The 13,002-nt window shown below is 45.5% G+C and overlaps 2 protein-coding genes across 6 annotated transcripts in view; one reads left to right on the top strand and one right to left on the bottom strand.

Moving 5' to 3' along the window:
• The window catches only part of LOC139061031 (EEF1AKMT4-ECE2 readthrough transcript protein-like), a 186,164-nt gene that overhangs the window by 146,616 nt on the left and 26,546 nt on the right, over positions 1-13,002 (top strand). The window lies entirely within an intron of this gene.
• LOC139046863 (nascent polypeptide-associated complex subunit alpha, muscle-specific form-like) lies at positions 1,739-11,606 on the bottom strand. Its single transcript, XM_070520784.1, has 3 exons — positions 10,805-11,606; positions 6,012-6,150; positions 1,739-4,183 (listed from the first exon to the last, which is right to left on the bottom strand). The coding sequence occupies exons 1-3, from the start codon at positions 11,574-11,576 to the stop codon at positions 4,111-4,113; spliced, it is 984 nt and encodes a 327-aa protein (XP_070376885.1). The 5' UTR covers positions 11,577-11,606; the 3' UTR covers positions 1,739-4,110.

The following is a 13,002-nucleotide window of genomic DNA, read 5'->3' as shown; positions in this document are numbered from 1 at the left end:
ATCGTACATAAATTTTGAATGCTTTGGGTGTCTCAGTAGAAGCAGTTTGCAGAATTGTGACAGAATTGTCTTTCTTCTTTTTAATACCACGCTACATAGTTGTAATCGTGATTCTTCAGTATATCGCAGTTTCGAAGAATTTCTGCAAGAACGTCAATAGGCTAAATGAAGATCTGCTCCCTGTAGTCATATGATATTAACCTTTAGTCTTAAATACGGCAAACCTTGTCGCAATACGGACAGTGCGGTTGCCGAGAAAAATGATTTCTGCTTTCCGCTACTGAGATTTTTGCCTTCTTTAGTTTATAATTACAAATTGCGTCAAATACTGATTCGAGATTCTTTTTAATGAATGATATTGTTATTCGGATACTTATTGCTTCACCTATCTTCACTGCCTCATTCACCCGGTCGTACGCTGATGTGTTAGTCAGCATTATCGTCTTTATAGTAATGAAGCCTTGATTCACCTTGCTTGAGTGCCTGTGTCAGGCGTAGTACCGGTACGAATGAAGGCAAATGTTTTGGAATAGCATTAAAATATTTCAAATGTTTTTGACGAGAGAAGAACAGGGCAGAAGAAACTTTGGGACGCTGTACCCTTGCTCTGTACTATGTGTCTGTGCACTATGCGACTTCATCCCATCCGACATGCTTGTTACATGCCTAACCTACTGACCAGCAGTTCGTCTTGAAATGTTATATACTTAAAGGCATGCCATGTTATATTTTGGCAAGATGAGGGGGGAGGAGGAAGAAGGTGCAAATGACTGCCTGATAAAGTTGTTCAGTTTTTTATTTCAAGGTATTTTATCTCGAAAATTTTCAGAATATCGTTATTAAACTTATAAATCACATTTCTTTGTTACCATGCACATGAATTTAAACAAAACTAGATTTGAATGTTAAACATCCCGGAAAGCGCTTGCTTTTTGGCCAGTCCCCCATGGTAGTTATGCATCAGTGTTTGAGAGACAAGACAAGTCAAGGCAAGTTGTTCAGTGACCGCGGTACCGAATTAGTTGGAACAATGATAATGTGGACTTGTGTCACACATAGGAAGCGAGATCTGACACAAATATGTTGGCTGAGTGGCCACGAGTATTTGGCTAAGCAAACGTAAACAGCCTACCTACGATTTTTGGCATGTCTAGACGTTCAGTGAAAGAAAAGGCCAACGATACAGATTTGACGCCACATAGATATCGCACACTGTATCTCTGATCTCTGAGTAATCTCACTGGTTAGTCGCCAATAAAGTAACAGTTTTTAGCGGACATTAGGAAATAAAACAGAATATTTCAATCCTGCACTAACATTCCAAATGCTAAGTCAAAAAACAGGACGGTTTGCTTTCCTTTCTAGACCTTCCTGTGTATTGGATTGGACTCATTGGTAGCTCTGTTATGGTTGAATAAAAGTGCGAAACATGTTTGTGGCTGCCACGTAATACTTAAGTATCATCTTTACATTTCGTTTTGAGATAAGGCGTTCTTCACTATGGTCTGCATTAGGTTTTTTCCCCAGCTATTCGTAGCTATACAATCCAAACATTCTCCGATTTTTCTCGATGGGTAAAGCAACCATTGCCACTGCGGCGTGCGCCATACTAAGGCGTTTCTTCACAAAAGTATGTTCCGTACATCTTTCTTCTGCATTTATTAATATCATTCGCGATTTCTTGCGTTCAATTACAACGATTATGAACCAAATCATAGAAACCAGAAGAGGTCAGAAGCAGCGAGAATATTCATGCTTTTCAACATTAAAAATAATAAACGTCTGGGTCATGCTAGAAATCAGTCAAGACAAAGTTTCATTGCGCGTAGCTTTTTTCACCGTTCGAGCTCTACTATCGTGAATCTACATTAGAAATGTTGCGCGCAAACTACTCAACACGGACGCAAGCAAATCCCAACATTGTAAACTTTGTAGACAGCCAGAAGATACAGTTGTGATTGTAAGAAGCGAAAAGAACAGTGCAATAAGCATTAGCTGGTAAGACATGCATGCGCTATACAGTCGAGCGTCTCCACAAGGAGCTTGTCCACAACTAAATGACCTTTATAAGAATAAGTCATTCTGTTCAGGTTCCATCATAAGCTGTGCGGTGTGCGACCTCTTTACCACAAAGTGCCCCACATCATGAATGATTTTGGAGGCCCCATGGACTTCGTTATGAAGGCATTTGAATGTGGACACTTTATTACAGTAGGAAGCGTAACTAATCACCTGAGGAGCAAAGTGATCTTGGCGAAAGCTTTGCAGCATTCTTGGCACAATCGAAGGAGGGAGCGTACCAGGCAGTTTGCACTCAAGGCGGTCAAATAATTTGTACTGATGCTGCTTCAACAAATCATTAGTTCTGTATGGCTCACCTCGAGCTAACTTCACCTTTCAAGGCGAGCTAAGATTCCATCTCATATATTTTTCGGCCTTTCAAATTCTCAGTCGATACTTTGCAGAAACGCGTTGTGCCTAGGACATGGTGAAAGTTAGAATTTAAGTATAGGGGAGTTTATAAATATGGATAAAGACAAGGAAAACAAATGTTACAATAACCAACAAAAAGTGATTTCCATGAGTAAAATGCAGGCACATGCATTAACGAGCGAGACCATCGCAGAAATCATTGGCATCTATCGCCGCTTGTCTTACTCTCATTTCTTATACGAATAGCGAAATTACTGATCGCGTTATGACAAAATAGATCAACAAAGTATTTCACTTTGGTATGACCTTCCGCTTGGTCCCTCTCTGCCGAGCAGGTTTAACGAGGCGCGCACAGCAGAAAAAGAAAGAAAAAAAAAGCCCCACTCTCGTGGGCTTGCCAAAGCGTGCGAAATATCCGAAGAACTCAATTGTCGTCAATGAATTACAGCGTTATTCTAGAACTGGGACAACGATATATACGGAGGGGGCAGGTCATTTCGTACGTGTTCTTCATCACCACTACCCGAACGTGTCGCACCTCTTTTCTGGGTTCATCGAGGAAACATTGTGACATTCAAATACACGAGCGATGTATGCACCGTGCCTCAGCAGCACGTCACACATCCTTCCGCCATTCCTCCTCTCCACTGAAAAGGTGACACCCGAAAGGCGAAGAACGTGCGGTGACCCGTCATGGCGCCGAACACCTTTGCCGCTGAAGTGCGGTCGTCGAACTCGTTGGTGACGTTCTGTCTCGTGTTCTGGTACGCACGCCCTCCCTCGCCGACTCCCATGACAGCCGCTTGCAGCTCCAAGGCTCCGACGCTCCGCTTGCAGCTCCGCCGCTCCGCTTGCAGCTCCGCCGCTCCACTTGCAGCTCCGACGGGAGGCACCATTGGTTGTCCAAGAGTAATCGACGTTATCAAAGTACGGTGCCGCCGTCAAGTCGCGAGCCCCGATTCCGGCGTACAGCGCAGCGCGGTGAAGAAGCTGCTTGCCAAGCACCAGTTAAAGAATAGGTGGTACGGCGCCAAACGAAAACCCGAAGTAGGAGATGCCGGCGGCACCTTCCCACTCTCGTATATGGCAGGTCGGCTGTACATTTAGTGGGTCGCCGTGCAACGTCAGCGCTTCCGTCGACGACGAAATCCGATCGCCTCGCCAGAGGTTCGGTGAAGGTCAGGCGACTCCTGAATGGACGCCACCTGTGTCCAGGTACGTTCCACGGTAATCGATGAACCACACGGGCTCCTGGGTTCTCCAGAAGCGCGAACACCTTGCCGAATGTGGCCGGCCCGGAATACTAAAAGCGGCCGAACACGGTGTGGCACACCGCTACGGAATGCGTCCGCGAGCTCGTTGCCGATTCTGAAAGCCAGTTCGAAGACATCGGCAAGAGCTTCTACGGCGCCCTTGAGAAGACGCGCTAAGCGTGTCGCCATGAAGAATAGGGGGGAGGCGAAGTCTGCACCCTCCCCACCTCGGTTGCGCTTCCGCCAACGCCGCTGGTGCCGGCTACCCCTGTGCCGAACCGGGGACTCTTTGTGCTCGTGTTGGTGTTGCGTACACCTGCGTGTTTTTGACGCGAGGGTGCGTTGAAGTTTGAGATCATGTGCAACACGACGACGAGGACGATGGCGCTGAGCAGCAGAGCAAGCAAGCACGCGCCGGTCAGCACTAGGAAGGAAGGCTTTGAGCGCTTTTGGCCGTCGTACTTGGTACCTCCGGCAAGTGGGCTTTGAGAGCCACCCTGCAGTAGGCAAGAAATACGTCTGGACTTCAGTATGTCAGGGAAATAGTTTCGGTCTTTCGTGCAACAGTAATTTACTGCAGATTCGTTGGTTATTAGCGGAGAACACAGAGGGCGGGCTTCGCCTTTTCGGATTCTGGCCCCAAAACGCGACCCACACGTCATAGGAACCATTCGGTAGAGTAGAATTACCTTGATGCTTCAATACCTCCTGAAATTTTTGTTTCTGGGCCTTTCAGAGAGAATATAGGGGAGGGAGAGCTTTATTTCATTCTAGAGTCGTTCATCAGCAGCAGAGAGAGCGAAAAAAAAAGCGCATGCGAAATTTCACCATTATTTTTCTTTTTACATTCTGCACCCACACTGCGATCTACTGAGGTTAATAGGACGCCATGATTTCGAAGACAGAATAGTGTTTCTGAACCCTTCGTATGAAGAAAATACCCCCAGTGGGGGAAACGGGGGCACCCATACATTTCGTCCCCGGGTTCTGTGTTTGCTGCCTTTAGAAATCATCTCGCATCGGAATTGCGCGCGGCACCCTTGGACCTCTATAGCTTAATCGCAAGGTCAGTTGCGGAATCCAGTTCACTTGTCTTGCTACTCTGGTAGGTGATTTGAAATACCAGCTTGAGCCGGAGTTATGTCTGCAGTTAAACCATTTCGCGGCACTTAGCAAAGTCGTCTCATCCCTAGCGCAGTTTAACTTCACATAATATTGTCTTACCAACTATAGCTTCCCAGCAGAGATTCCTCGAGTTCAATCAGCAAACGTTGCGATGTTTCCAGAAGACTGAGCGAACATCTTTTACTGATTCGACATAGTTTTCTGACTCCATTTAACCAATTTAACATTTGTGCTGCCCAATTAAAAAAAAGTTTTCAATTTCGCTCTTATTCACACACTTATTTATACACTCGTGCCAGCTTTCCAAACACCTACTTTGTTTCCCTTTGCCGGCAGAAATGGGGCATAACGAGGACAACAAAAAGAAAAGAGAAAAAAATTGACAAGTTGACCATTTTTTGCTGTTGATTTCTGATTGCTCAGCGCATGCGCAGCCTTCTCACAGTTTACGAAATATTGTGCAACGTCCTCTACAATACTCGGTTCATAACCAGTGCTTGTCAATAATAGGAGCTTCCCTTGGGACCCTTTCACGTCCTTTGTGTATCGTCGTGCAGGAATTACCATACAAGGAGGTAGGAGTTCGCTATAGAACGCATGCACAACGTTTGTATGCTACAATTTCTCTTAGCGCTTTTCTTTATGTTATTGTTGTTTTACGCGAAGCTGGAACAGCGAAAGGGCGAGTTGCTTGGCCCGTGCTTTTTGACATTTTGGGCAATATAAGATTTCGCAATTGCGAAATTTATGATAGAGCTCGTGTGCCTGATCGCGGGTGCGTAGTATATGTGCAATGTGCATCCTCATGTAGGTGATCACTAATTTTTACGTAGCGCACATTCGCGCATGGAAACACTGAGGCCGTCTAACTTAGTACTATTCCTCAATAATCTCAAGACAAAGGCCTGTCGATCATCCGTAAGAACCACGCGCATTGTCTTTAGCGCGCAGTCGACTGATCAGCGGCCTTCACTGTTGTATTTGATGGTCACGTCGTTCTCAGTCTTCTTTTACCTGTGTCTACGTAACTCTTTGCCCATTTCTGGAATCGCAAGGCTGACGCGAGCTGCTTCGGCCGACACTTACACCTTTCCTGTCAACAAACGTTTCTCTTTTTACATCTGCTCAACTTATTGATTACGCTTTACAGAATGGCCCAACGAATCAAAAAAAAAAGAAAAAAAGAGGTCATTTGCTCACGTGACGCAGGTTGGAAGGCGATAAATCGTCGTTCGCAGACTCGCGCCACGGCCAGGATCGAACGGAGGACCGAATTTCGCTGCCGGGGTGAAATGCGCTTGACTTGTTGCGGAAGGCTGACGAAAGCTGGATGGAAGCCCTGCGTTAGTGTATCCGTCCGTTTTGTCAGAATGGCGCGGCATTTCGCGAGGACAAACAAAAGAGAAACTGCCGATCCCAAGCATGCGCGGTGGGATTTTGCGTTAACGTAAAGCATCTGCCACTCAACGCGTGTGATATAGTGGTTTAGCGCTTAGGTTTGTGCTTGTTTCGCTTCCGTTGTTGGCGAGTTCGCCATAGTGACTGACTGACTGTGTGAGCGCCCGCTTTTACACAGGACGAAAGACCACCGATGAAATGTAGAGTAGTGCCTGTAAGACCGTCTCGAGTAACCCTTGGCGCCTTGCTGCCTTGCGCGCTCGAGAAGACTCAAGTCGAGCCGAGCCACCATCCTTCCCGGCCCATGCAATGGCTTCCGAGATGACGGGCGCTGGCCAAAAAAAAAAAAAACGTCAATGTGGTTCACGAGCCCGGCTGCCCCATGGTGGTGTTGTTGGCCGAGTGGTCTGTTTGATCACGGAAGCAATTAATGAAAAGTTGAGAGGAATTGTCACTGATGAGGAAGGGTATAGCAGCACCGGGAGTGCCCATAAACGCATCATGTTGAAAATGGGATATGTAGTTGGGAAAAAGAGCAAGGAGCGCAACATGGCCAGTGTGAATTTCAACCCTGAACAAATAAGAAAATAATGTCACTAGATTCGAGGAAGAACTTGTCAAATGGCCAACTAAAGAGTGGGAACATGGTCAGCTTCTAAGTGTAATAACGACAGAAATACGGAAACGGAAACATGTTCGTTGGAAAGGAAAAAATAAACCGAAAAGCTTTTGGAACTGGGAGGTACGGGAAGCGATCGCCGAACGGCAAAAAAACATCCCAAGAGCACAGGCGGGCAAATAAGGTGCAGTTGCTGCAGGATGAAGTAGCCAGTAAATGGGAAATACACTGGGAGAAAAATTCCATGGTTCAAATACTGGTGCAAGCAAAATTAAGATGTGAAAGTGAACATTGGTTCTCAGAAAAACGTGAGAAAAAGAAGGCCGCTCCTAGAATATTTTCGAACCACATAAAATTATTAGGCCGGAAGTCAACACCAATACAACAACACATTCTAGACGAAGATTAAAACAGACTGGAAGGAGAAGCGGCAATAAATTACACCCGAAAAATAACTGCCGAATCTTTCCAAGGCAATGCCGACGTTGTATTTGAAGAAAAAAAAAAGAGCATGAAAGAGACCTAGGTGGAAAAGGAGCTGGTGCTGACAAATTTCAACTGGAAGAAAGCCGAAGAGAAAATTCCTAAGCGCACAGCCACAGGGCTGGACGAGGTTCCCGTTAGGCTGATTAACGAACTAGGACCAAAAAGTAAGAAAAGTCAGGTGAAAGCAGTGGAAAAAAAAACATTAGAAGATAGACGAATACCAGACAGTTGGCGACAAAGAAGAATAAATTTAATTTATAAAGGTAAGGGGAAGAAAGATTGAATTCATTCGTAGAGGCCCTTGACCATTACATCGGTAAAATACAGGCTAGCAATGCAGGCAAGCAAATTAATGCTTCAAGCATGGGCAGAGAATAATAGCATTTAAGAGAGCTTCAGAATGGCTTCAGAATAAGTACGCGTTTAGATGATAACTTATTTGTTCATACTCAGTGTATTGAAATATCAAAAGCAGAAAGCAGACCATTAAATGTGGCCTTTTTAGACATTAGAGGAGCCTATGACAACGTAGACCGCATTATTTTCTGGGATATTCCGGAAGGGGAAGTCTACAGCTTTTGAGATAGATTTACATAGAAACTACCGTTTACGTTGAATGGAAAGGGATGAGGAGAGAGGAGAAAGTTCATATCAACAAGGGACTGAGGCAGGGTTGGCCCTTATCCCCACTGGTGTTTATGATGTACACGGTGATGATGGAGAGGACGCTAGAAGGAAGTAGTATCAGTTTTAATCGCTCATACAACAGTCGAAGACAGTAGTAGAGCAGCAGCTTGCAGGTTTATTTTATGTGGACAATATTGTGTTGCTAGCTAACAAGCAAGGTGATTTATACCTCTGGCTAATATATGTGTGCAGGAAGGCAAAAATTTAGGTTTGAAATTTAGTGTTAGAAAATCAGGTGTTATGGTATTCCATGCAAACAGTGAACAGACAGTGGTGATACAGGGCCAGGAAATGCCTCGGGTAACAGAATATAAATACCTTGGTATATGGATAAACTAAGGCAATAGATATATGGAAACACAGGAAAGAACAATAACAGTGAAGCGGAAGAGAAGTGGCAGTCATAATGAAGCACAGAGCGCTATGGGGATGCAATAGGTACGAGGTGCTCCGAGGTATGTGGCAAGGTGTAATGTTTCCAGGACTTACTTTTGGAAATGTGGTTCTTTGCTTTAAATCAGGAGTACAATCAGGAATCGATGTGAACCAAAGGTCAGTGGGCCACCTCGCATGGGGCGCTCATGGAAAGACTACAAATGAAGATGTGCAGGGTGATATGGCTGGACTAGTTTTGAAGTTAGGGAAGCTCGAAGTAAAATTGAGTATGAAGAACGACTGAGGAATTTGGAAGAAAGTAGATGAGCTGGGAGAGTGTTGAGGTATCTGTACAGGAAAAACATTAATTCACAGTGGAGGAAAAAAAACTAGGGAGCTTACCAGCAAGTATGCGGCCTGTAGGGTGGGCAACACAGCAACAAAGAACGTCAAGGGGAAGGTCAGAGAGGCCGAAATAATCTCATGCGTGGCGGCAATGGAAAAGAAGCCTGCCATGAGTAACTACATAAGAGGAAAAAATGAAATCAGGAAAGAAACAAGGTGTGATAACTCAAACAGAATCTCATTACTTTTCGAAGCCAGATCGGGATGTTTTAGAACACGCAGCTATAAAGCGAGATATCGGAACTATGAAGAAGCATGTGCTTGCTGCGGTAAAGCTACGGAAACTATGGAGGATGTTTTATTAGATTGTGAAGACGTCTACCCAGCGGTCGACTTAGGCGTCACTGGCCTCCTTGAAGCGAGAACAGAGGTTCAGCGAGAGCAGTGGACAAGTAACCATGTCCGCAATAGGGATTAGTAAGAGGCCGATTAGAGGATTGGTGGAATAAAAGAAAGGAAACCACAAAAGACGGAGACGTACAAAAGCACAGGTTTCAACAGGTGATCAGAAAATTTGGTTGTGGGAGTTCATAGGGTTTTCAAATCTTTTTTTATTGTTTAACCTAGGCAGTACATCAGCCAGTATAGCAGCAAGCGCTTAGTGGCGCAACCGACCGCCCCGTTTCAAAGGGGACACTCATAACATCCATCCACATCCATCCATCTGGTAGACATGGGGCAAAATAATAACAAGAGCTCGGTGGCGCAACTCAAAGCCCCGTTTCGAATGACACCCTCATAGCATCCATCCATCCATCCATCCATCCATGCTGGCGGTCACGGAGGCGGCCGTAGGAGGCAGACCGCGCGAGATTTCAGCGTGCGCATTCCCTCTCTTTTCACATGTTGCGGGCTCTTTTCACGGAACATATCCCTGGCAATTTTTCACATTTGCCTCGTGCTCTCTCTTGAACATTTTGCCGCCTCATCCGTTTACTCATTTCGTGCTTTTTCTTGCGTTTCGTGCTTGTGTTCTTTTTATAAGCTTATCAATTGACACTTATACTTGCCTATACGACATTATATTATATGATATTATATGATACGTATACTTTTCTTATGTTTAATAATTGTTTTTAGACAAAGTGGATTCACACATCACCTATTATCTGTGAACTGGTCGCTTACTGTGGATGGCAAAGATTGTTTGGTGTCTGCCTAGCTTCTTTCTGTCTTTCTGTTGTTCTCCTTCCTCTCTTTTTTTTGCATCACCGTAATTCAGCATATGACTTGGCAATTTTTTTTGCGCTTGTACGCCTACTCTGTAGTGCAACGACCTTCGTGTAATATTTACTAGTATCTTAGCATGCATACTTATTTTTCTGTGTTTAGTTTCATGTTGCCGACAATTGCGTTGTGCAAATAATGCCTTTTCAAGGTAATAGTCAGAGCCGTGAAGGGACGCCAACTCAGCCAATTTTGCTTTTATATTGTAGGAAATACTGCTTTTGTATGTGATGGTTTCTTTTTTCCTCACTTGAATAACTCCTGTTACACGTTGACGTAACTGTATTCCTCCTCTTGCACACTGCCTGCGTGGAGGCTATGTAAGATGCGCGGAAACATATATATATATATATATATATATATATATATATATATATATATATATGTGTGTGTGTGTGTGTGTGTGTGTGTGTGTGTGTGTGTGTGTGTGTGTGTGTTTGTGTGTGTGTGTTTGTGTGTGTGTGCGTGTGTGTGTGCGCGCGCGTGTGCGCGCATGTGTGTGTGTGTGTGTGCGTGTGTTTGTGTGCGTGTGTGTGTGTGTTTGTGTGTGTGTGTGTTTGTGTGTGTGTGTGTGTTTGTGTGTGTGTGTGTGTGTGTGTGTGTGTGTGTGTGTAACCTGTAACCAAAGAGGCGAAGTTCTTGCAGACCAAGTGACGTGTTCCTACAAAGTGTTCTGGCGTAAAAAATGGGTGAGACATGAGGTCGAGACAGCAATAAACTATATGACCTTTACGGATTCAAAATATTCTGAGTATATGACACTTATGTTAGCCATATAGTTCCGAAGATTTCAAACCTGCGTTCCCGAGAAAAGCTCGGCGAATAGGTGTGCTTCCTCCAGATGGTGACCTGCGACCCTTCGGCGAGCATTCGGCAGCCTTGGCGGGTGACCCCTCAGCTTTTCGCACACGAACGCCAGGAGGTGTTGACGACGTGCCCGCTTGCATCAGTATAGGTTGTCGCTTAGGCGAGCTTCGCCGTTTCGGCGAAGCGCTTCCGGATTTCGTTGGTTTCGCCGGGCCTCGCGCAGGGGACTGGCCTCCCGTTTTTGGCACCCGTATATTGTGCAGTTGCATCGGCGAACCCCGAAGCACTGGCGAAGCATCACCGGGTTTTGGAACACCAGCTTCGCCATGTTTCGGCGAGGACGCACCAGGTTTTGAAGACGGGTCCGCCCTCACGGGCGATGCCCTACGTGTCGGCGTGCCTCCTCGCCTTGGCGAAGCTCGAGCGGACGTGTTCGGTCTCGCCGAGCTGGGAGAGTCGCTCGCAACAGTTTTCTCGTGCAGGTTTGCCGGCGAAGCTCCGCGGTTTGGCGAAGCGGTTCGTTTTGGCGAGATTTCCTCGCCTGCCTCGCGCACTTCGCCGCCTCGTTCTGGTGGTGGCGAAAGGTTGGATGACGTAGGCGAGTGTTGACTTCTCGGAGTGTCCCTGCCGCCGCTTCTCATAGAGTTCGAGGATTCGACGCCTTTCGGAGATGCCCTCGCCTTCGTGGGGCTGTTCTCGCCAGGTGTGCTCCCTTTGAAGCGCTGTGGGGAGCTAGAACCAGACCGTTTACCGTCCGCCATGACTCGGCTTCCTTATTTTCTTCTTTTCACCATTGCAAGTTGCAAATCGCGCGATAGGGACGAAAGTGATGATGATGATGGACTCAAGAATTGTGGCACATACCTGTCATGTGCGATCGATTAAGAGTCGGGTGCAGTGGAAAAAGATGAAAAGGTCCCCGAATACAACCTTTACGAGGGAAACGTTTTAAGTAGAAGCTATGATCGAAGAGCAGTCACTCTGGCACGGCCAGGAAAACAGAAAAATAAAGAAAATGACTGATAAAATATTCACCACAAACGCACGCAGTTCGCACCCGCTACTACGCTCACGCCGAACGTGGCGACATGTCTAGAACGACAGGACTGGTACCTTCCGTTTGTGCACAATTTAGTAATAAATATGCACTCTTAGGCAAAGTTACACCCTTTGGTGTGCCCCTTCTGCAACACAACAATAATCGTTATCTGCCTTGATGCGTTTCCTTTCTTGAAAACGCCGCGCCCGCTACTTTCCTGTCGGGAATGCTATCATGCTGATAACGCGCATGCCGTCCGTTACTGGAAAGAAAGGAAACGCATCAAGGCAGATGACGATTATTGTTGTGTGGCAGAAGGGGCAATCCAAAGGGTGTAACTTTGCCTAAGAGTATATAGTGACGACGGTCGGCTCAGCGCGACACATGTCCAGATTGTAGTTGCCCTGCGGATCTTGCTCCTATCTTTATTTTTTTCATGTTTATTTATTCCATTCTCTTTTATAACTAAAAGAAAACACAACAAAAAGAAATCACCGGAGAGTGAGTCCCTATTTGTAACCTATGAGATCAACGTATTAATCAGCTCGTGAAGCACGGTGCAAATTACATAGTGCCAGCTGCTGAACTCTACGGTTTCCGACAGTTATGCATTCGTAGCCGCAGTCGCTAATTTAGCATGACAAAGGAAAATTTTGCGCAAGGACGGCTATCCCCAGTTTACCTTTTGTCCTAGTCACTTCGTCAGCTGCTTGAAAACAAAGCAGCCGAGAGTTGACATCGCATTTTTCTCTGCAGAAATCTCGTCTGTAGCTCACTTATCCTACTGCAGTTAAAACTCCATCTAAGAAAATCCTATTTTACGAAGTTCTCCACCTAATAAAAAAAAATTTCATTCCCCAGCAGGTACTCATACAGTTCTATAATATCATCAACCCGAATTAACGAAATAAACTTGGCCGAACTCGATGTAATAAATTTGTTCTTGAAATAAATGAGTAAAAGAAAGCAGTGAGGTTTTTTCTAATTTTGATACAGACGGGATTTTCTTGAAGCGTGCACTCTAAAGCTATCCCGTTAAAACATCTAGGTACCCTAGCTCTATTTTGACGAGGCTGCACGACGCGCCCATGCACGGAACTGTGGACTAAACACCGCCTGGGTATAAGGTGGTTGCTTTCGTTCTATCG

Source organism: Dermacentor albipictus, chromosome 6 (assembly GCF_038994185.2).
Source record: "Dermacentor albipictus isolate Rhodes 1998 colony chromosome 6, USDA_Dalb.pri_finalv2, whole genome shotgun sequence".
Taxonomy (NCBI): domain Eukaryota; kingdom Metazoa; phylum Arthropoda; class Arachnida; order Ixodida; family Ixodidae; genus Dermacentor; species Dermacentor albipictus.
This window is presented reverse-complemented; position numbering and strand designations above follow the sequence as displayed.

Bases quoted from the DNA above. Each gene is read 5' to 3' on its own strand.
- LOC139046863 (XM_070520784.1), bottom strand. From the start codon at position 11,576: ATGGCGGACGGTAAACGGTCTGGTTCTAGCTCCCCACAGCGCTTCAAA. The intron at 6,151-10,804 runs GTTTGAAATCTT...ACACTAACGCAG, and splicing joins AGCTTTTCTCGGGAACGCAG to GGCTTCCATCCAGCTTTCGT. The intron at 4,184-6,011 runs GTGAGCAAATGA...TGCCTACTGCAG, and splicing joins CGCCTTCCAACCTGCGTCAC to GGTGGCTCTCAAAGCCCACT.